Below are 20,732 nucleotides of genomic sequence, written 5' to 3'. Positions count from 1 at the left end.
TGCAGCATGACTTGCCAATTTTTATACTCTATGCCCCGACCATTGATGGCCAGCATGCCGTATGCCTTCTTGACTACCTTATCCACCTGCGTTGCCACTTTCAGTGACCTGTGGACCTGTACGCCCAGATCTCTCTGCCTGTCAATACTCCTAAGGGTTCTGCCATTTACTGTATACCTCCCACCTGCATTAGACCTTCCAAAATGTATTACCTCACATCTGTCCGGATTAAACTCCATCTGTCATTTCTCCGCCCAAGTCTCCAACCGATCTATACCCTGCTGTATCCTCTGACAATCCTCATCGCTATCCGCAACTCCACCAACCTTTGTGTCGTCCGCAAACTTACTGATCAGACCAGCTACATTTTCCTCCAAATCATTTATATATACTACAAACAGCAAAGGTCCCAGCACTGATCCCTGCGGAACACCACTAGTCACATCCCTCCATTCAGAAAAGCACCCATCCACTGCTACCCTCTGTCTTCTATGACTGAGCCAGTTCTGTATCCATCTTGCCAGCTCACCTCTGATCCCGTACTGCTGCCCCTAATACGTATGTTCATATGTGTGCGTTTGTGTGAGTGTGTGCATTACCCTAGCTGTATACTTTGACATGTCAGCTGCCTTCTCTCGGTTTTGGGTTCGACCAACAGTTTTACACTGTGTGTAGAAGGGAGACTGGGGAGAGGTGGGGGAGCCCCGGAGGGCGCTGTGGTTGCTCCGAGGCGAGTATTCGGCATCGGCCGCCCCTGGGTGCTTACCTGAGAAGAGATCGGTGCATCTCGTGAAGATTTCCCAGAGGATCAGAGCCAGGGAATAAATGTCCGCCTGTTTCAGAGTGGACGTGCAGTCCCGTAGGTTAATGGAACCATCCAGTATTTCAGGAGCCATGTAACGGTGCGTCCCCACCTAGAGAAAGACACAGCCGAGACACAGGAGTTGCCGCTGTCATCAGTTTGAGCGCCTTTTCCCCTTAATCTCAACGCTACCTTCAGAAACTCTACCCCGGCCCGGCCTTGACACACCTCCCCTCCCCCCCACCCCCCCAACTCCTCCCCACCTTCACAGCCGCTTTCATTCATTGATCTACACTCCCACCACCTCCCCCCCTCAGATCTGGATAGATTGGAAATGGGGGAGGTGCAACAAGACCTGGGTGTCCTTGTACACCAGTCTCTGAAAGCAAGCATTCAGGTGCTGCAAGCAGTTAGGAAGGTGAATGGTGTGTTGGCCTTCATTGCAAGAGGATTCGAGTACAGGAGCAAGGATGTCTTACTGCAGTTATACAGGGCCTTGGTGAGACCTTCTTTGGCCTCCTTATCTTGAGAGACAATGGGTAAGCGCCTGGAGGTGGTCAGTGGTGTGTGGAGCAGCGCCTGGAGTGGCTATAAAGGCCAATTCTAGAGTGACAGGCTCTTCCACAGGTGCTGCAGAAAAATTTGTTTGTCGGGGCTGTTACACAGTTGGCTCTCCCCTTGCGCTTTTGTCTTTTTTCCTGCCAACTGCTAAGTCTCTTCGACTCGCCACACTTTAGCCCCGCCTTTATGACTGCCCGCCAGCTCTGGCGAACGCTGGCAACTGACTCCCACGACTTGTGATCAATGTCACAGGACTTCATGTTGCGCTTGTTGACCTCTTTAAAGCGGAGACATGGACGGCCGGTGGGTCTGATACCAGTGACGAGCTCGCTGTACAATGTGTCCTTGGGGATCCTGCCATCTTCCATGCGGCTCACATGGCCAAGCCATCTCAAGCGCCGCTGACTCAGTAGTGTGTATAAGCTGGGGATGTTGGCTGCCTCGAGGACTTCTGTGTTGGAGATATGGTCCTGCCACCTGATGCCAAGTATTCTCCGGAGGCAGCGAAGATGGAATGAATTGAGACGTCGCTCTTGGCTGACATACGTTGTCCAGGCCTCGCTGCCATAGAGCAAGGTACTGAGGTCACAGGCTTGATACACTCGGACTTTTGTGTTCCGTGTCAGTGCGCCATTTTCCCACACTCTCTTGGCCAGTCTGGACATAGCAGTGGAAGCCTTTCCCATGCGCTTGTTGATTTCTGCATCGAGAGACAGATTACTGGTGATAGTTGAGCCGAGGTAGGTGAACTCTTGAACCACTTCCAGAGCGTGGTCGCCAATATTGATGGATGGAGCATTTCTGACGTCCTGCCCCATGATGTTCGTTTTCTTGAGGCTGATGGTTAGGCCAAATTCATTGCAGGCAGTCGCAAACCTGTCGATGAGACTCTGCAGACACTCTTCAGTGTGAGATGTTAAAGCAGCATCGTCAGCAAAGAGGAGTTCCCTGATGAGGACTTTCCGTACTTTGGACTTCGCTCTTAGACGGGCAAGGTTGAACTACCTGCCTCCTGATCTTGTATGGAGGAAAATTCCTTCTTCAGAAGACTTGAATGCATGTGAAAGCAGCAGGGAGAAGAAAATCCCAAAGAGCGTGGGTGCGAGAACACAGCCCTGTTTCACGCCACTCAGGATAGGAAAGGGGTCTGATGAGGTGCCGCCATGTTGAATTGTGCCTTTCATATTGTCACGGAATGAGGTGATGATACTCAGTAGCTTTGGTGGACATCCAATCTTTTCTAGTAGTCTGAAGAGACCAACTCTGCTGACGAGGTCAAAGGCTTTGGTGAGATCAATGAAAGCAATGTAGAGGGGCATCTATTGTTTGCGGCATTTCTCCTGTATCTGATGAAGGGAGAACAGCATGTCAACGGTCGATCTCTCTGCACGAAAGCCACACTGTGCCTCAGGGTTGACGCGCTCGGCCAGCTTCTGGAGCCTGTTTAGAGCGACTCGAGCGAAGACTTTCCCCACTATGCTGAGCAGGGAGATTCCACGGTAGTTGTTGCAGTCACCGCGGTCACCTTTGTTTTTATAGAGGGTGATGATTTTGGCATCGCGCATGTCCTGAGGTACTGCTCCCTCATCCCAGCACAGGCATAGCAGTTCATGTAGTGCTGAGAGCATAGCAGGCTTGGCACTCTTGATTATTTCAGGGGTAATGCTATCCTTCCCAGGGGCTTTTCCGCTGGCTAGAGAATCAATGGCATCACTGAGTTCCGATTTTGTTGGCTGTATGTCCGGCTCATCCATGACTGGTAGAGTCTGGGCTGCATTGAGGGCAGTCTCAGTGACAGCATTCTCCCTGGAGTACAGTTCTAGGTAGTGCTCAACCCAGCGGTACATTTGTTTGCGTTGGTCAGTGATTATGTCCCCTGATTTCACATCTGGAGTATTGTGTGTAGTTTTGTTCTCCTTATCTGAGGAAGGATGTTCTTGCCATGAAGGGAGTGCAGCGAAGATTTACTCGGCTAATTCCTGGGATGGCAGGATTGAGGAGAAATTGGGTCAACTAGGTCCATATTCACTAGGGTTTAGAAGAATGAGAGGGGATCTCATAGAAACCTTATAAAATTCTAACAGGACGAGACAGGCTAGATGCAGGATGGATGTTCCTGATGGCTGGGGAGTCCAGAACCAGGGGTCACAGTCTCAGGATACGGGGTACGCCATTTAGAACCAAGATGAGGAGAAATTTCTTCACTCAGAGGGTGGTGAACCTGTGGAATTCTCTACCGCAGAAGGCAGTGGAGGCCAAGTCATTAAATATATTCAAGAAGGAGATAGATATATTTATTAATGCCAAAGGGATCAAGGGATATGGGGAGAAAGCGGGAACAGGGTACTGAATTTGATGGTCGGCCATGATCTTTTTTGAATGGTGGAGCGGGAGCAAAGGGCCGAATGGCCTACTCCTGCTCCTATTTTCCATGTTTCTATGCTACTGCTCTGTGCCACTTTGCCACTACAGTAATGCGCTTGCACATTTCAGTCCCCGCCCAGACGCAGGCAGACCCGTTTGCTTCACCTACCGTGTAGACCCGGGCAGTTTTGTGGGTTTCCAGTTTGCGGCTGCTCATTGCGGACGCCACACCGAAGTCACTGATGACACAACCTCCGCCTTCCTTCACCAAGACGTTGTGGCTGGTCAGGTCCCGATGGACAATCACCGGTTTGTGAAAACCTGGGAAAAGGGAATCATTTTCTCCGTTGGTGTCACATTATTTACCAGTTGGAAAGGCGAGAGATGCAGCCGGGTCAGAGTTCGATTATAGAGGTACGGGAGGGTTCGGATCTCCGTCGTTCTCAGTCTCCCATCACCTGGTACTGTCCAGATTTTAACCAGCACCAGGTGCAAAAAGTTAACCTTTTCTAAGAGCGTCATGTAAGTGAGACGGTTTCCTGCCTTCCACTGTCTCAATATCTCCAATCCCCCACCAAATGTACCCTTTGGCAGTTTGAGGGTATTAAACTCGATAAATAATGCAAAATTCAGTCATTCCAAGTGTTTGCGCGGCTCAGTGGAAACACTTCTATCTTGTCAGGTCAGAAGGTTGACGGGACCAATGGGCCTCCTCCTGTTACTGTGTGACAGGCTCGAGGAGAGGGGCTGAATGGCCTCCTCCTGTTACTGTGTGACAGGCTCGAGGAGAGGAGCTGAATGGGCTCCTCCTGTTCCTGTGTAACAGACTCGAGGAGAGGGGCTGAATGGCCTCCTCCTGTTACTGTGTGACAGGCTCGAGGAGAGGGGCTGAATGGGCTCCTCCTGTTCCTGTGTAACAGACTCGAGGAGAGGGGCTGAATGGGATCCTCCTGTTCCTGTGTAACAGGCTCGTGGAGGGGCTGAATGGCCTCATCTGGTTCCTGTGTAACAGGCTCGAGGAGAGGGGCTGAATGGACCTCCTCCTGTTCATGTGTAACAGGCTCGAGGAGAGGGGCTGAATGGGCCTCCTCCTGTGTAACAGACTCGAGGAGAGGGGCTGAATGGGCTACTCCTGTTCCTGTGTAACAGGCTCGAGTAGGGGCTGAATGGGCTCCTCCTGTTTCTGTGTGACAGGCTCGAGGAGAGCGGCTGAATGGGTTCCTCCTGTTCCTGTGTAACAGGCTCGAGGAGAGCGGCTGAATGTGTTCCTCCTGTTCCTGTGTAACAGGCTCGAGGAGGGGCTGAATGGGCCTCCTCCTGCTCCTGTGTGACAGACTCGAGGAGAGGGGCTGAATGGGCCTCCTCCTGTTCCTGTGTGACAGGCTCGAGGAGAGGGGCTGAATGGGATCCTCCTGTTCCTGTGTAACAGGCTCGTGGAGAGGGGCTGAATGGAATCCTCCTGTTCCTGTGTAACAGACTCGAGGAGAGGGGCTGAATGGGTTCCTCCTGTTCCTGTGTAACAGGCTCGAGGAGAGGGGCTGAATGGCCTCCTCCTGTTCCTGTGCAACAGACTCGAGGAGAGGGGCTGAATGGGCCTCCTCCTGTTCCTGTGTGACAGGCTCGAGGAGAGGGGCTGAATGGGTGCCTCCTGTTTCTGTGTAACAGGCTCGTGGCGAGGGGCTGAATGGGATCCTCCTGTTCCTGTGTAACAGGCCCGAGGAGGGGCTGAATGGGATCCTCCTGTTCCTGTGTAACAGGCACGAGGTGAGGGGCTGAATGGCCTCCTCCTGTGTAACAGACTCAAGGAGTGGGGCTGAATGGGCTCCTCCTCTTCCCGTGTTACAGGCTCGAGGAGAGGGGTTGAATGGGCCTCTTCCTGTTCCAGTGTAACAGACTCAAGGAGAGGGGCTGAATGGCATTTTCTTGTTCCTGTGTAACAGGCTGGAGGAGAGGGGCTGAATGGCCTCCTCCCATTGCCATGTAACAAGCTTGTGGAGAGGGGCTGAATGGGATCCTCCTGTTCCTGTGCGACAGGCTCGAGGAGAGGGGCTGAATGGGATCCTTCTGTTCCCGTGTAACAGGCTCGTGGAGAGGGGCTGAATGGGATCCCCCTGTTCCTGTGTGACAGGCTCGAGGAGAGGGGCTGAATGGGCTCCTCCTGTTCCTGTGTAACAGGCTCGAGGAGAGGGGCTGAATGGGATCCTTCTGTTCCCGTGTAACAGGCTCGTGGAGAGGGGCTGAATGGGATCCCCCTGTTCCTGTGTGACAGGCTCGAGGAGAGGGGCTGAATGGGTGCCTCCTGTTTCTGTGTAACAGGCTCGAGGAGGGGGTTGAATGGGCCTCTTCCTGTTCCAGTGTAACAGACTCAAGGAGAGGGGCTGAATGGCATTTTCTTGTTCCTGTGTAACAGGCTGGAGGAGAGGGGCTGAATGGCCTCCTCCCATTGCCATGTAACAAGCTTGTGGAGAGGGGCTGAATGGGATCCTCCTGTTCCTGTGCGACAGGCTCGAGGAGAGGGGCTGAATGGGATCCTTCTGTTCCCGTGTAACAGGCTCGAGGAGAGGGGCTGAATGGGCTCCTCCTGTTCCTGTGTAACAGGCTCGAGGAGAGGGGCTGAATGGGATCCCCCTGTTCCTGTGTGACAGGCTCGAGGAGAGGGGCTGAATGGGATCCTCCTGTTCCTGTGTGACAGACTCGTGGAGAGGGGCTGAATGGGATCCTCCTGTTCCTGTGTAACAGGCCCGAGGAGGGGCTGAATGGGATCCTCCTGTTCCTGTGTAACAGGCCCGAGGAGGGGCTGAATGGGATCCTCCTGTTCCTGTGTAACAGGCACGAGGAGAGGGGCTGAATGGCCTCCTCCTGTTCCTGTGTAACAGGTTGCAGGAGGGGCTGTGTAACAGGCTCGAAGAGGGGCTGAATGGCCTCCTCCTGTGTAACAGACTCAAGGAGTGGGGCTGAATGGGCTCCTCCTCTTCCCGTGTAACAGGCTCGAGGAGAGGGGTTGAATGGGCCTCTTCCTGTTCCAGTGTAACAGACTCAAGGAGAGGGGTTGAATGGCATTTTCTTGTTCCTGTGTAACAGGCTGGAGGAGAGGGGCTGAATGGCCTCCTCCCATTGCCATGTAACAAGCTTGTGGAGAGGGGCTGAATGGGATCCTCCTGTTCCTGTGCGACAGGCTCGAGGAGAGGGGCTGAATGGGATCCTTCTGTTCCCGTGTAACAGGCTCGAGGAGAGGGGCTGAATGGGATCCTTCTGTTCCCGTGTAACAGGCTCGTGGAGAGGGGCTGAATGGGATCCCCCTGTTCCTGTGTGACAGGCTCGAGGAGAGGGGCTGAATGGGCTCCTCCTGTTCCTGTGTAACAGGCTCGAGGAGAGGGGCTGAATGGGATCCTTCTGTTCCCGTGTAACAGGCTCGTGGAGAGGGGCTGAATGGGATCCCCCTGTTCCTGTGTGACAGGCTCGAGGAGAGGGGCTGAATGGGTGCCTCCTGTTTCTGTGTAACAGGCTCGTGGAGAGGGGCTGAATGGGATCCTCCTGTTCCTGTGTAACAGGCCCGAGGAGGGGCTGAATGGGATCCTCCTGTTCCTGTGTGACAGGCTCGAGGAGGGGCTGAATGGCCTCCTCCAGTGTAACAGACTCGAGGAGTGGGGCTGAATGTGCTCCTCCTGTTCCTGTGTGACAGGCTTGAGGAGAGGGGCTGAATGGCCTCCTCCTGTTCCTGTGTAACAGACTCGTGGAGAGGGGCTGAATGGGATCCTCCTGTTCCTGTGTAACAGGCTCGAGGAGAGGGGTTGAATGGGATCCTCCTGTTCCTGTGTTACAGACTCGAGGAGAGGGGCTGAATGGGATCCTCCTGTTCCTGTGTAACAGACTCGTGGAGAGGGGCTGAATGGGATCCTCCTGTTCCTGTGTTACAGGCCCGAGGAGGGGCTGAATGGGATCCTCCTGTTCCTGTGTAACAGGCTCGAGGAGAGGGGCTGAATGGGATCCTCCTGTTACTGTGTAACAGGCTCGAGGAGAGGGGCTGAATGGGATCCTCCTGTTACTGTGTAACAGGTTGCAGGAGGGGCTTAAAGGCCTTTTCTTGTTCCTGTGTAACAGGCTCGAGGAGAGGGGCTGGATGGGATCCTCCTGTTCCAGTGGAACAGGCTCGAGGATGGCCTGAATGGGATCCTCCTGTTCCTGTGTGACAGGCTCGAGGAGGGGCTGAATGGCCTCCTCCAGTGTAACAGACTCGAGGAGTGGGGCTGAATGGGCTCCTCCTGTTCCTGTGTGACAGGCTCGAGGAGAGGGGCTGAATGGCCTCCTCCTGTTCCTGTGTGACAGGCTCGAGGAGAGGGGCTGAATGGCCTCCTCCTGTTCCTGTGTAACAGGTTGCAGGAGGGGCTTAATGGGCCTCCTTCTGTTCCAGTGTAAGAGACTCAAGGAGAGGAGCTGAATGGCCTTTTCTTGTTCCTGTCTAACAGACTGGAGGAGAGTTTAGTTTAGAGATACAGCACTGAAACAGGCCCTTCGGCCCACCGCGTCTGTGCCGATCATCAACCACCAATTTATACTAATCCTTCATTAATCCCATATTCCTACCACATCCCCACCTGTCCCTATATTTTCCTACCACCTACCTATACTAGGGGCAATTTATAATGGCCAATTTACCTATCAACCTGCAAGTCTTTGGCATGTGGGAGGAAACCGGAGCACCCGGAGGAAACCCACGCAGACACAGGGAGAACTTGCAAACTCCACACAGGCAGTACCCAGAATTGAACCCGGGTCGCTGGAGCTGTGAGGCTGCGGTGCTAACCACTGTGCCACCCACTGAATGGGCCTCCTTCTGTTCCAGTGTAACAGACTCAAGGAGAGGGGCTGAATGGGATCCTCCTGTTCCTGTCTAACAGGCTCGAGGAGAGGGGCTGAATGGGCTCCTCCTGATCCCGTGTAACAGGCTCGAGGAGAGGGGCTGAATGGGATCCTCCTGTTCCCGTGTGACAGGCTCGAGGAGAGGGGCTGAATGGGATCCTCCTGTTCCTGTGTAACAGGCTCGTGGAGAGGGGCTGAATGGGATCCTCCTGTTCCTGTGTAACAGGCTCGTGGAGAGGGGCTGAATGGGATCCTCCTGTTACTGTGTAACAGGTTGCAGGAGGGACTTAATGGCCTTTTCTTGTTCCTGTGTAACAGGCTCGTGAAGGGGCTGAATGGGCCTCCTCCTGTTCCAGTGGAACAGGCTCGAGGATGGCCTGAATGGGATCCTCCTGTTCCTGTGTGACAGGCTCGAGGAGGGGCTGAATGGCCTCCTCCAGTGTAACAGACTCGAGGAGTGGGGCTGAATGGGCTCCTCCTGTTCCTGTGTGACAGGCTCGAGGAGAGGGGCTGAATGGCCTCCTCCTGTTCCTGTGTAACAGGCTCGTGAAGGGGCTGAATGGGCCTCCTCCTGTTCCAGTGTAACAGGCTCGAGGAGGGCTTGAATGGGATCCTCCTGTTCCTGTGTGACAGGCTCGATGAGAGGGGCTGAATGGCCTCCTCCAGTGTAACAGACTCGAGGAGTGGGGCTGAATGGGCTCCTCCTGTTCCTGTGTGACAGGCTCGAGGAGAGGCGCTGAATGGGATCCTCCTGTTCCTGTTTGACAGGCTCGAGGAGAGGGGCTGAATGGGCTCCTCCTGTTCCTGTGTAACCGACTCGAAGAGAGGGGCTGAATGGGATCCTCCTGTTCCTGTGTAACAGGCTCGATGAGAGGGGCTGAATGGGCTCCTCCTGTTCGTGTGTGACAGACTCGAGGAGAGGGGCTGAATGGGCTCCTCCTGCTCCTGTGTAACAGGCTCGAGGAGAGGCTGAATGGCCTCCTCCGGTTCCTGTGTGACAGGCACGAGGAGAGGGGCTGAATGGCCTCCTCCGGTTCCTGTGTGACAGGCTCGAGGAGAGGGGCTGAACGGGCCTCCTCCTGTTCCTGGGTGACAGGCTCGAGGAGAGGGGCTGAACGGGCCTCCTCCTGTTCCTGTGTCACAGACTCGAGGAGAGGGGCTGAACGGGCCTCCTCCTGTTCTTGTGTGACAGGCTCGAGGAGAGGGGCTGAACGGGCCTCCTCCTGTTCCTGTGTAACAGGCTCCAGGGGAGGGGCTGAATGGGATCCTCCTGTTCCTGTGTAACAGGCTCGATGAGAGGGGCTGAATGGGCTCCTCCTGTTCCTGTGTAACAGGCTCGAGGAGAGGGGCTGAACGGGCCTCCTCCTGTTCCTGTGTAACAGACTCGAGGAGAGGGGCTGAACGGGATCCTCCTGTTCCTGTGTGACAGGCTCATGGAGAGGGGCTGAATGGGCTCCTCCTGTTCCTGTGAACAGGCTCGAGGAGAGGCTGAATGGCCTCCTCCTGTTCCTGTGTCACAGACTCGTGGAGAGAGGCTGAATGGCCTTCTCCTGATCCTGTGTAACAGGCTCGAGGAGGGGCTGAATGGGCATCCTCCTGTGTAACAGACTCGAGGAGTGGGGCTGAATGGGATCCTCCTGTTCCTGTGTAACAGGCTCGAGGAGGGGCTGAATGGCCTCCTCCTGTGTAACAGACTCGAGGAGTGGGGCTGAATGGGATCCTCCTGTTCCTGTATAACAGACTCGAGGAGAGGGGCTGAATGGACCTCCTCCTGCTCCTGTGTAACAGGTTCGAGGAGAGGGGCTGAATGGGCTCCTCCTGTTCCTGTGTAACAGGTTCGAGGAGAGGGGCTGAATGGGTTCCTCCTGTTCCTGTGTCACAGGCTCGAGGAGAGGGGCTGAATGGGATCCTCCTGTTCCTGTGTAACAGGCTCGAGGAGAGGGGCTGGATGGGATCCTCCTGTTCCTGTGTAACAGGCTCGTGGAGAGGGGCTGAATGGGCTCCTCCTGTTTCTGTGTGACAGGCTCGAGGAGAGGGGCTGAATGGCCTCCTCCTGTTCCTGTGTGACAGACTCGAGGAGAGGGGCTGAATGGGCCTCCTCCTGTTCCTGTGTGACAGGCTCGAGGAGAGGGGCTGAATGGGATCCTCCTGTTCCTGTGTAACAGGCTCGTGGAGAGGGGCTGAATGGGATCCTCCTGTTCCTGTGTGACAGGCTCGTGGCGAGAGGCTGAATGGGTTCCTCCTGTTCCTGTGTGACAGACTCGAGGAGAGGGGCTGAATGGGCTCCTCCTGTTCCTGTGTAACAGGCTCGTGGAGAGGGGCTGAATGGGATCCTCCTGTTCCTGTGTGACAGGCTCGAGGAGAGGGGCTGAATGGGATCCTCCTGTTCCTGTGTAACAGGCTCGTGGAGAGGGGCTGAATGGGATCCTCCTGTTCCTGTGTGACAGACTCGAGGAGAGGGGCTGAATGGGTTCCTCCTGTTCCTGTGTAACAGGCTCGAGGAGAGGGGCTGAATGGCCTCCTCCTGTTCCTGTGCAACAGACTCGAGGAGAGGGGCTGAATGGGCCTCCTCCTGTTCCTGTGTGACAGGCTCGAGGAGAGGGGCTGAATGGCCTCCTCCTGTTCCTGTGTAACAGACTCGAGGAGAGGGGCTGAATGGGATCCTCCTGTTCCTGTGTAACAGGCTCGTGGAGAGGGGCTGAATGGGATCCTCCTGTTCCTGTGTGACAGGCTCGAGGAGAGCGGCTGAATGTGTTCCTCCTGTTCCTGTGTAACAGGCTCGAGGAGGGGCTGAATGGGCCTCCTCCTGTTCCTGTGTGACAGACTCGAGGAGAGGGGCTGAATGGCCTCCTCCTGTTCCTGTGTGACAGGCTCGAGGAGAGGGGCTGAATGGGATCCTCCTGTTCCTGTGTAACAGGCTCGTGGAGAGGGGCTGAATGGGATCCTCCTGTTCCTGTGTGACAGGCTCGAGGCGAGGGGCTGAATGGGTTCCTCCTGTTCCTGTGTAACAGACTCGAGGAGAGAGGCTGAATGGGTTCCTCCTGTTCCTGTGTAACAGGCTCGAGGAGAGGGGCTGAATGGCCTCCTCCTGTTCCTGTGTAACAGACTCGAGGAGAGGGGCTGAATGGCATCCTCCTGTTCCTGTGTGACAGGCTCGAGGAGAGGGGCTGAATGGGTGCCTCCTGTTTCTGTGTAACAGGCTCCTGGAGAGGGGCTGAATGGGATCCTCCTGTTCCTGTGTAACAGGCCCGAGGAGGGGCTGAATGGGATCCTCCTGTTCCTGTGTAACAGGCACGAGGAGAGGGGCTGAATGGCCTCCTCCTGTTCCTGTGTAACAGGTTGCAGGAGGGGCTGTGTAACAGGCTCGAAGAGGGGCTGAATGGCCTCCTCCTGTGTAACAGACTCAAGGAGTGGGGCTGAATGGGCTCCTCCTCTTCCCGAGTAACAGGCTCGAGGAGAGGGGTTGAATGGGCCTCTTCCTGTTCCAGTGTAACAGACTCAAGGAGAGGGGCTGAATGGCATTTTCTTGTTCCTGTGTAACAGGCTGGAGGAGAGGGGCTGAATGGCCTCCTCCCATTGCCATGTAACAAGCTTGTGGAGAGGGGCTGAATGGGATCCTCCTGTTCCTGTGCGACAGGCTCGAGGAGAGGGGCTGAATGGGATCCTCCTGTTCCTGTATAACAGGCTCGAGGAGAGGGGCTGAATGGGATCCTTCTGTTCCCGTGTAACAGGCTCGTGGAGAGGGGCTGAATGGGATCCTCCTGTTCCTGTGTGACAGGCTCGAGGAGAGGGGCTGAATGGATCCTCCTGTTCCTGTGTAACAGGCTCGAGGAGAGGGGCTGGATGGGATCCTCCTGTTCCTGTGTAACAGGCTCGTGGAGAGGGGCTGAATGGGATCCTCCTGTTCCTGTGTAACAAGCTCGAGGAGGGCCTGAGTGGGATCCTCCTGTTCCTGTGTGACAGGCTCGAGGAGGGGCTGAATGGCCTCCTCCAGTGTAACAGACTCGAGGAGTGGGGCTGAATGTGCTCCTCCTGTTCCTGTGTGACAGGCTTGAGGAGAGGGGCTGAATGGCCTCCTCCTGTTCCTGTGTAACAGACTCGAGGAGAGGGGCTGAATGGGTGCCTCCTGTTCCTGTGTAACAGACTCGAGGAGAGGGGTTGAATGGGATCCTCCTGTTCCTGTGTAACAGACTCGTGGAGAGGGGCTGAATGGGATCCTCCTGTTCCTGTGTGACAGGCTCGAGGAGAGGGGCTGAATGGGATCCACCTGTTCCTGTGTTACAGGCCCGAGGAGGGGCTGAATGGGATCCTCCTGTTCCTGTGTTACAGGCCCGAGGAGGGGCTGAATGGGATCCTCCTGTTCCTGTGTAACAGGTTGCAGGAGGGGCTTAATGGGCCTCCTTCTGTTCCAGTGTAAGAGACTCAAGGAGAGGAGCTGAATGGCCTTTTCTTGTTCCTGTCTAACAGACTGGAGGAGAGTTTAGTTTAGAGATACAGCACTGAAACAGGCCCTTCGGCCCACCGCGTCTGTGCCGACCATCAACCACCAATTTATACTAATCCTTCATTAATCCCATATTCCTACCACATCCCCACCTGTCCCTATATTTTCCTACCACCTACCTATACTAGGGGCAATTTATAATGGCCAATTTACCTATCAACCTGCAAGTCTTTGGCATGTGGGAGGAAACCGGAGCACCCGGAGGAAACCCACGCAGACACAGGGAGAACTTGCAAACTCCACACAGGCAGTACCCAGAATTGAACCCGGGTCGCTGGAGCTGTGAGGCTGCGGTGCTAGCCACTGTGCCACCCACTGAATGGGCCTCCTTCTGTTCCAGTGTAACAGACTCAAGGAGAGGGGCTGAATGGGATCCTCCTGTTCCTGTCTAACAGGCTCAAGGAGAGGGGCTGAATGGGCTCCTCCTGATCCCGTGTAATAGGCTCGAGGAGAGGGGCTGAATGGGATCCTCCTGTTCCCGTGTGACAGGCTCGAGGAGAGGGGCTGAATGGGATCCTCCTGTTCCTGTGTAACAGGCTCGTGGAGAGGGGCTGAATGGGATCCTCCTGTTCCTGTGTGACAGGCTCGAGGAGAGGGGCTGAATGGGATCCTCCTGTTACTGTGTAACAGGTTGCAGGAGGGGCTTAATGGCCTTTTCTTGTTCCTGTGTAACAGGCTCGTGAAGGGGCTGAATGGGCCTCCTCCTGTTCCAGTGGAACAGGCTCGAGGATGGCCTGAATGGGATCCTCCTGTTCCTGTGTGACAGGCTCGAGGAGGGGCTGAATGGCCTCCTCCAGTGTAACAGACTCGAGGAGTGGGGCTGAATGGGCTCCTCCTGTTCCTGTGTGACAGGCTCGAGGAGAGGCGCTGAATGGGATCCTCCTGTTCCTGTGTGACAGGCTCGAGGAGAGGGGCTGAATGGATCCTCCTGTTCCTGTGTAACAGGCTCGAGGAGAGGGGCTGGATGGGATCCTCCTGTTCCTGTGTAACAGGCTCGTGGAGTGGGGCTGAATGGCCTCCTCCAGTGTAACAGACTCGAGGAGTGGGGCTGAATGTGCTCCTCCTGTTCCTGTGTGACAGGCTTGAGGAGAGGGGCTGAATGGCCTCCTCCTGTTCCTGTGTAACAGACTCGAGGAGAGGGGCTGAATGGGTGCCTCCTGTTCCTGTGTAACAGACTCGAGGAGAGGGGCTGAATGGGATCCTCCTGTTCCTGTGTGACAGGCTCGAGGAGAGGGGCTGAATGGGATCCTCCTGTTCCTGTGTTACAGGCCCGAGGAGGGGCTGAATGGGATCCTCCTGTTCCTGTGTAACAGGCTCGAGGAGAGGGGCTGAATGGGATCCTCCTGTTCCTGTGTAACAGACTCGTGGAGAGGGGCTGAATGGGATCCTCCTGTTACTGTGTGACAGGCTCGAGGAGGGGCTGAATGGCCTCCTCCAGTGTAACAGACTCGAGGAGTGGGGCTGAATGGGATCCTCCTGTTCCTGTGTGACAGGCCCGAGGAGGGGCTGAATGGGATCCTCCTGTTCCTGTGTAACAGGTTGCAGGAGGGGCTTAATGGGCCTCCTTCTGTTCCAGTGTAAGAGACTCAAGGAGAGGAGCTGAATGGCCTTTTCTTGTTCCTGTCTAACAGACTGGAGGAGAGTTTAGTTTAGAGATACAGCACTGAAACAGGCCCTTCGGCCCACCGCGTCTGTGCCGATCATCAACCACCAATTTATACTAATCCTTCATTAATCCCATATTCCTACCACATCCCCACCTGTGCCTATATTTTCCTACCACCTACCTATACTAGGGGCAAATTATAATGGCCAATTTACCTATCAACCTGCAAGTCTTTGGCATGTGGGAGGAAACCGGAGCACCCGGAGGAAACCCATGCAGTCACAGGGAGAACTTGCAAACTCCACACAGGCAGTACCCAGAATTGAACCCGGGTCGCTGGAGCTGTGAGGCTGCGGTGCTAGCCACTGTGCCACCCACTGAATGGGCCTCCTTCTGTTCCAGTGTAACAGACTCAAGGAGAGGGGCTGAATGGGATCCTCCTGTTCCTGTCTAACAGGCTCGAGGAGAGGGGCTGAATGGGCTCCTTCTGTTCCTGTGTAACAGACTGGAGGAGAGGGGCTGAATGGGATCCTCCTGTTCCTGTCTAACAGGCTCAAGGAGAGGGGCTGAATGGGCTCCTCCTGTTCCTGTGTAACAGGCTCGAGGAGAGGGGCTGAATGGCCTCTTCCTGTTCCTGTGTAACAGACTCGAGGAGAGGGGCTGAATGGCCTCTTCCTGTGTAACAGGCTCGTGGAGAGGGGCTGAATGGGATCCTCCTGTTCCTGTGTAACAGGCTCGAGGAGAGGGGCTGAATGGCCTCTTCCTGTTCCTGTGTAACAGACTCGAGGAGAGGGGCTGAATGGCCTCTTCCTGTTCCTGTGTAACAGGCTCGTGGAGAGGGGCTGAATGGGCTCCTCCTGTTCCTGTGTAACAGGCTCGTGGAGAGGGGCTGAATGGGCTCCTCCTGTTCCTGTGTAACAGGCTCGTGGAGAGGGGCTGAATGGGCTCCTCCTGTTCCTGTGTAACAGGCTCGTGGAGAGGGGCTGAATGGGATCCTCCTGTTCCCAGGAAAGTTTGCTGATCTTTATGATCTTTACCTGTTTTGATAAAGAGAGTTTTTGGATCCTGTTTTAATTCCTGTGATTTTGACCGTTATATAAAAGGCGAACTCACCTCTGCACCAGGTCTCTGTGTGAAGGAAACTGAGCCCAGTGGTGAGAGTTCGTGCCAAGTTTAATGTGTTCCTCCAGTCACTGCTGTGTTTTGTTAAGTAGCTGTGCAGAGACCCCTGATGGAATGAAGCAAACTTTTATAAAATTCTTGCAGGTCGTTGATTGTTCAGCCAATGGGTGCATTCCCCAATTCTTCGACCTTGAACCCCCCCCCACCCCCATCCCCGCTTTTAAAAACTTTCCCTAAACCCTTCTCATTGGCCCTGCCTTCAGTTCTGCCACCCTGACCCTAACCCTAAACCCAAACCTGAACAGTAACCCAAATCCAAACCCGATCCTTAATCCTAACTCCTATCCCTAACCCGAACTTTAAGCCCGATCCCTAACCAATCAGCTTCCAGTCCCCAGCCCTGAGGAGCCAATCGGCTTGCAGCCCACAGCCCGAAGAGAGAGAAAGAGGATGAAGGTGAGGGAGATGTTGAGGGTGAGGGAGGGGAAGGGGGTGAGGGAGGGGTGGAGGTTGAGGGGCACAGACCAAGCATTACAACGATAGCTACACAAGTTTAAACATCGCTCTATCCCTCCAGTAACGAGCCCAGGTGTTCGGTGTAGTTTTTTTATGGAGTTTACAAACCTGCACCGTCTCTCTTATTGATTTCTCCTTGGGTTTCCTGTGCTGGAGAGTTAATGCTGCTTACCTGAGGGTAGTATTCTGTCACGAGGACATAGTCCGCGGTGTTGTATTTCTCTTCTCCAGCAGTGATAAACCGCACAATGTTTTCATGCTGCATCACTGGGAGGGACAGCAAACTCCTTTCGTTTGCGTAGTGCTGGTGGTTGGTTGGAGAGAACAGTTTAACGGCCACCTGTCTGTGCGCCTGCAGACCCTTCCAGACAATCCCGTACCTTCCGTGCCCGATGACCTGCCAATTCCCCAGAGGTAGAGTGTGTTAAACGTCGCCCATTTAACACAGGTCCATCAAACAGCCAATTCACCACAGCAGAACAGAAGCTGCAGTGCAGGAGGTACAGAAAATCCCGTGTTTCTGTTCTGCGCAAAACTGCAATCTCTAGCTCAGGGCAACTTCCCGCTATTTACAGACATGTAATGGCCACGACCAGTGACTCCTGGAACCCAGGGCGGGGTGAATACAACCCCTGTTTCCCCATTCTCCTCAATATCCAGTGCCCCCTGGATCCAGGGGAAATACAGCCCCCGTTTCCCAATCCTCAATATCCAGTGAGCCCTGGATCCAGGGGAAATACAGCCCCCGTTTCCCAATCCTCAATATCCAGTGATCCCTGGATCCAGAAGAATATAGCCCCCGTTTCCCAGTCCTCAATATCCAGTGACCCCGAATCCAGGGGAAATACAGCCCCCGTTTCCCAGTCCTCAATATCCAGTGCCCCCTGGATCCAGGGGAATATAGCCCCTGTTTCCCAGTCCTCAATATCCAGTGACCCCTGAATCCAGGGGAAATACAGCCCCCATTTCCCAGTCCTCAATATCCAGTGCCCCCTGGATCCAGGGGAAATACAGCCCCCATTTCCCAGTCCTCAATATCCAGTGCCCCCTGGATCCAGGGGAATATAGCCCCTGTTTCCCAGTCCTCAATATCCAGTGACCCCTGAATCCAGGGGAAATACAGCCCCCATTTCCCAGTCCTCAATATCCAGTGCCCCCTGGATCCAGGGGAAATACAGCCCCCATTTCCCAGTCCTCAATATCCAGTGCCCCCTGGATCCAGGGGAATATAACCCCCGTTTCCCAGTCCTCAATATCCAGTGACCCCTGGATCCAGGGGAAATACAGCCCCCATTTCCCAGTCCTCAATATCCAGTGCCCCCTGGATCCAGGGGAATATAGTCCCCGTTTCCCAGTCCTCAATATCCAGTGACCCCTGGATCCAAGGGATATACAGTGGATAAATCTCACACGTACCTCAGTGAGTTCGATGGCAGTGAGATTTCCCTTTTCAACGAGTGAGGCCGCTGAGTGAGAAGGGAAACAGGCTCTCAGCTGCACTCGCACTAGAATAGAGAGGAAACAGATACAGTACCAAGGACACAGAATCCAATACAGTCACAACAGCAGGATTGTGGGGTGGTCTCGGGGCGGGGCGGGGTGGGGCAGGGGTACTGGGGCAATGGGGGAACGCGGAAAGAGGGAGGTGTGCAGGGGGTGATGGTGGGAAGGCTGCTCCACTGTCGGAGGGGTCAGTACTGAGGGGAGCGCCGCACTGTCAGAGGGTCAGTACTGAGGGAGCGCCGTACTGTCGGAGGGTCAGTACTTGAGGGAGCGCCGCACTGTCGGAGGGTCAGTGCTGAGGGGAGCGCCGCACTGTCGGAGGGTCAGTACTGAGGGAGCGCCGCAATGTCAGAGGGTCAGTACTGAGGGAGCGCCACACTGTCGGAGGGTCAGTACTGAGGGAGCGCCGCAATGTCGGAAAGTCAGTACTGAGGGAGCGCCGCACTGTCGGAGGGTCAGTGCTGAGGGGAGCGCCGCACTGTCGGAGGGTCAGTACTGAGGGAGCGCCGCAATGTCGGAAAGTCAGTACTGAGGGAGCGCCGCACTGTCGGAGGGTCAGTACTGAGGGGAGCGCTGTGCTGTCTGAGGGTCAGTTCTGAGGGAGCGCTGCACTGTTGCAAGGTCAGTACTAAGGGAGCGCCGCACTGTCAGAGGGTTAGTACTGAGGGGAGCGCTGTGCTGTCTGAGGGTCAGTTCTGAGGGAGCGCCGCACTGGTGTACTAGCTAGATGGATAAAGAACTGGCTGGGCAACAGGAGACAGAGAGTAGCAGTAGAAGGGAGTTTCTCAAAATGGAGACGTGTGACCAGTGGTGTTCCACAGGGATCCGTGCTGGGACCACTGTTGTTTGTGATATACATTAATGATTTGGAGGAAAGTATAGGTGGACTGATTAGCAAGTTTGCAGACGACACTAAGATTGGTGGAGTAGCAGATAGTGAAGGGGACTGTCAGAGAATACAGCAGAATATAGATAGATTGGAGAGTTGGGCAGAGAAATGGCAGATGGAGTTCAATCAGGGCAAATGCGAGGTGATGCATTTTGGAAGATCCAATTCAAGAGTGAACTATACAGTAAATGGAAAAGTCCTGGGGAAAATTGATGTCCAGAGAGATTTGGGTGTTCAGGTCCACTGTTCCCTGAAGGTGGCAACGCAGGTCAATAGAGTGGTCAAGAAGGCATACGGCATGCTTTCCTTCATCGGACGGGGTATTGAGTACAAGAGTTGGCAGGTCATGTTACAGTTGTATAGGACTTTGGTTCGGCCACATTTGGAATACTGCGTACAGTTCTGGTCGCCACATTACCAAAAGGATGTGGATGCTTTGGAGAGGGTGCAGAGGAGGTTCACCAGGATGTTGCCTGGTATGGAGGGCGCTAGCTATGAAGAGAGGTTGAGTAGATTAGGATTATTTTCATTAGAAAGACGGAGGTTGAGGGGGGACCTGATTGAGGTGTACAAAATCATGAGAGGTATAGACAGGGTGGATAGCAAGAGGCTTTTTCCCAGAGTGGGGTATTCAATTACTAGAGGACACGAGTTCAAAGTGAAAGGGGAAAAGTTTAGGGGGGATATGCGTGGAAAGTTCTTTAAGCAGAGGGTGGTGGGTGCCTGGAACGCGTTGCCAGCGGAGGTGGTAGATGCGGGCATGATAGCGTCTTATAAGATGTATCTAGACAGATACATGAATGGGCAGGAAGAAAAGAGATACAGAACCTTAGAAAATAGGCGACATGTTTAGAGAGAGGATCTGGATCGGCGCAGGCTTGGAGGGCCGAAGGGCCTGTTCCTGTGCTGTAATTATCTTTGTTCTTTGTTCTTTGGTCAGTACTGAGGGAGCGCCGCAGTGTTGGAGGGGTCAGTACTGAGGGGAGCGCCGCACTGTTGGAGGGGTCAGTACTGAGGGAGCGCCGCAGTGTCGGAAAGTCAGTACTGAGGGAGCGCCGCACTGTTGCAAGGTCAGTACTAAGGGAGCGCCGCACTGTCAGAGGGTCAGTACTGAGGGAGCGCCGCACTGTCGGAGGGTCAGTACTGAGGGAGCGCCGCACTGTCGGAGGGTCAGTACTGAGGGAGCGCCGCACTGTCGGAGGGTCAGTACTGAGGGAGCGCCGCACTGTCGGAGGGAGAGTACTGAGGGAGCGCCGCACTGTTGGAGGGGTCAGTACTGAGGGGAGCGCCGCACTGTTGGAGGGGTCAGTACTGAGGGGAGCGCTGTGCTGTCGGAGGGTCAGTGCTGAGGGAGCGCCGCACTGTCGGAGGGTCAGTACTGAGGGAGCGCCGCACTGTCGGAGGATCAGTGCTGAGGGAGCGCCGCACTGTCGGAGGATCAGTGCTGAGGGAGCACCGCACTGTCAGAGGGTCAGTACTGAGGGAGCGCCGCACTGTCGGAGGGTCAGTGCTGAGGGAGCGCCGCACTGTCGGAGGGTCAGTGCTGAGGGAGCGCCGCACTGTCGGAGGGTCAGTGCTGAGGGAGCGCCGCACTGTCGGAGGGTCAGTGCTGAGGGAGTGCCGCACTGTCGGAGGGTCAGTACTGAGGGAGCGCCGCACTGTCGGAGGGTCAGTACTGAGGGAGCGCCGCACTGTCGGAGGGTCAGTGCTGAGGGAGCGCCGCACTGTCGGAGGGTCAGTGCTGAGGGAGTGCCGCACTGTCGGAGGGTCAGTACTGAGGGAGCGCCGCACTGTCGGAGGGTCAGTCCTGAGGGAGCGCCGCACTGTCGGAGGGTCAGTACTGAGGGAGCGCCGCACTGTCGGAGGGTCAGTACTGAGGGAGCGCCGCACTGTCGGAGGGTCAGTACTGAGGGAGCGCCGCACTGTCGGAGGACGTACTCAATTTCCTTGAGAACATTTACAGGTAGTTGAACTTTCCAGAAAGCTTTTAATAAAATTCCACATG

At 55.1% G+C, this 20,732-nt stretch overlaps 1 protein-coding gene across 1 annotated transcript; it reads right to left on the bottom strand.

The window, feature by feature from the left end:
• Positions 1–766: 766 nt before the first annotated feature.
• LOC137363783 (bone morphogenetic protein receptor type-2-like) lies at positions 767–20,684 on the bottom strand (the record flags this gene model as incomplete). Its single annotated transcript, XM_068027341.1, has 7 exons — positions 20,666–20,684; positions 17,752–17,840; positions 17,076–17,273; positions 16,508–16,732; positions 15,811–15,925; positions 3,897–4,048; positions 767–914 (listed from the first exon to the last, which is right to left on the bottom strand). Coding segments are annotated over exons 1-7 (946 nt in total), but the record flags the coding sequence as incomplete, so codon positions are not given.
• Between the last annotated feature and the right edge of the window lie 48 nt (positions 20,685–20,732).

Source organism: Heterodontus francisci, unplaced genomic scaffold, assembly GCF_036365525.1.
Source record: "Heterodontus francisci isolate sHetFra1 unplaced genomic scaffold, sHetFra1.hap1 HAP1_SCAFFOLD_1213, whole genome shotgun sequence".
NCBI lineage: Eukaryota > Metazoa > Chordata > Chondrichthyes > Heterodontiformes > Heterodontidae > Heterodontus > Heterodontus francisci.
This window is presented reverse-complemented; position numbering and strand designations above follow the sequence as displayed.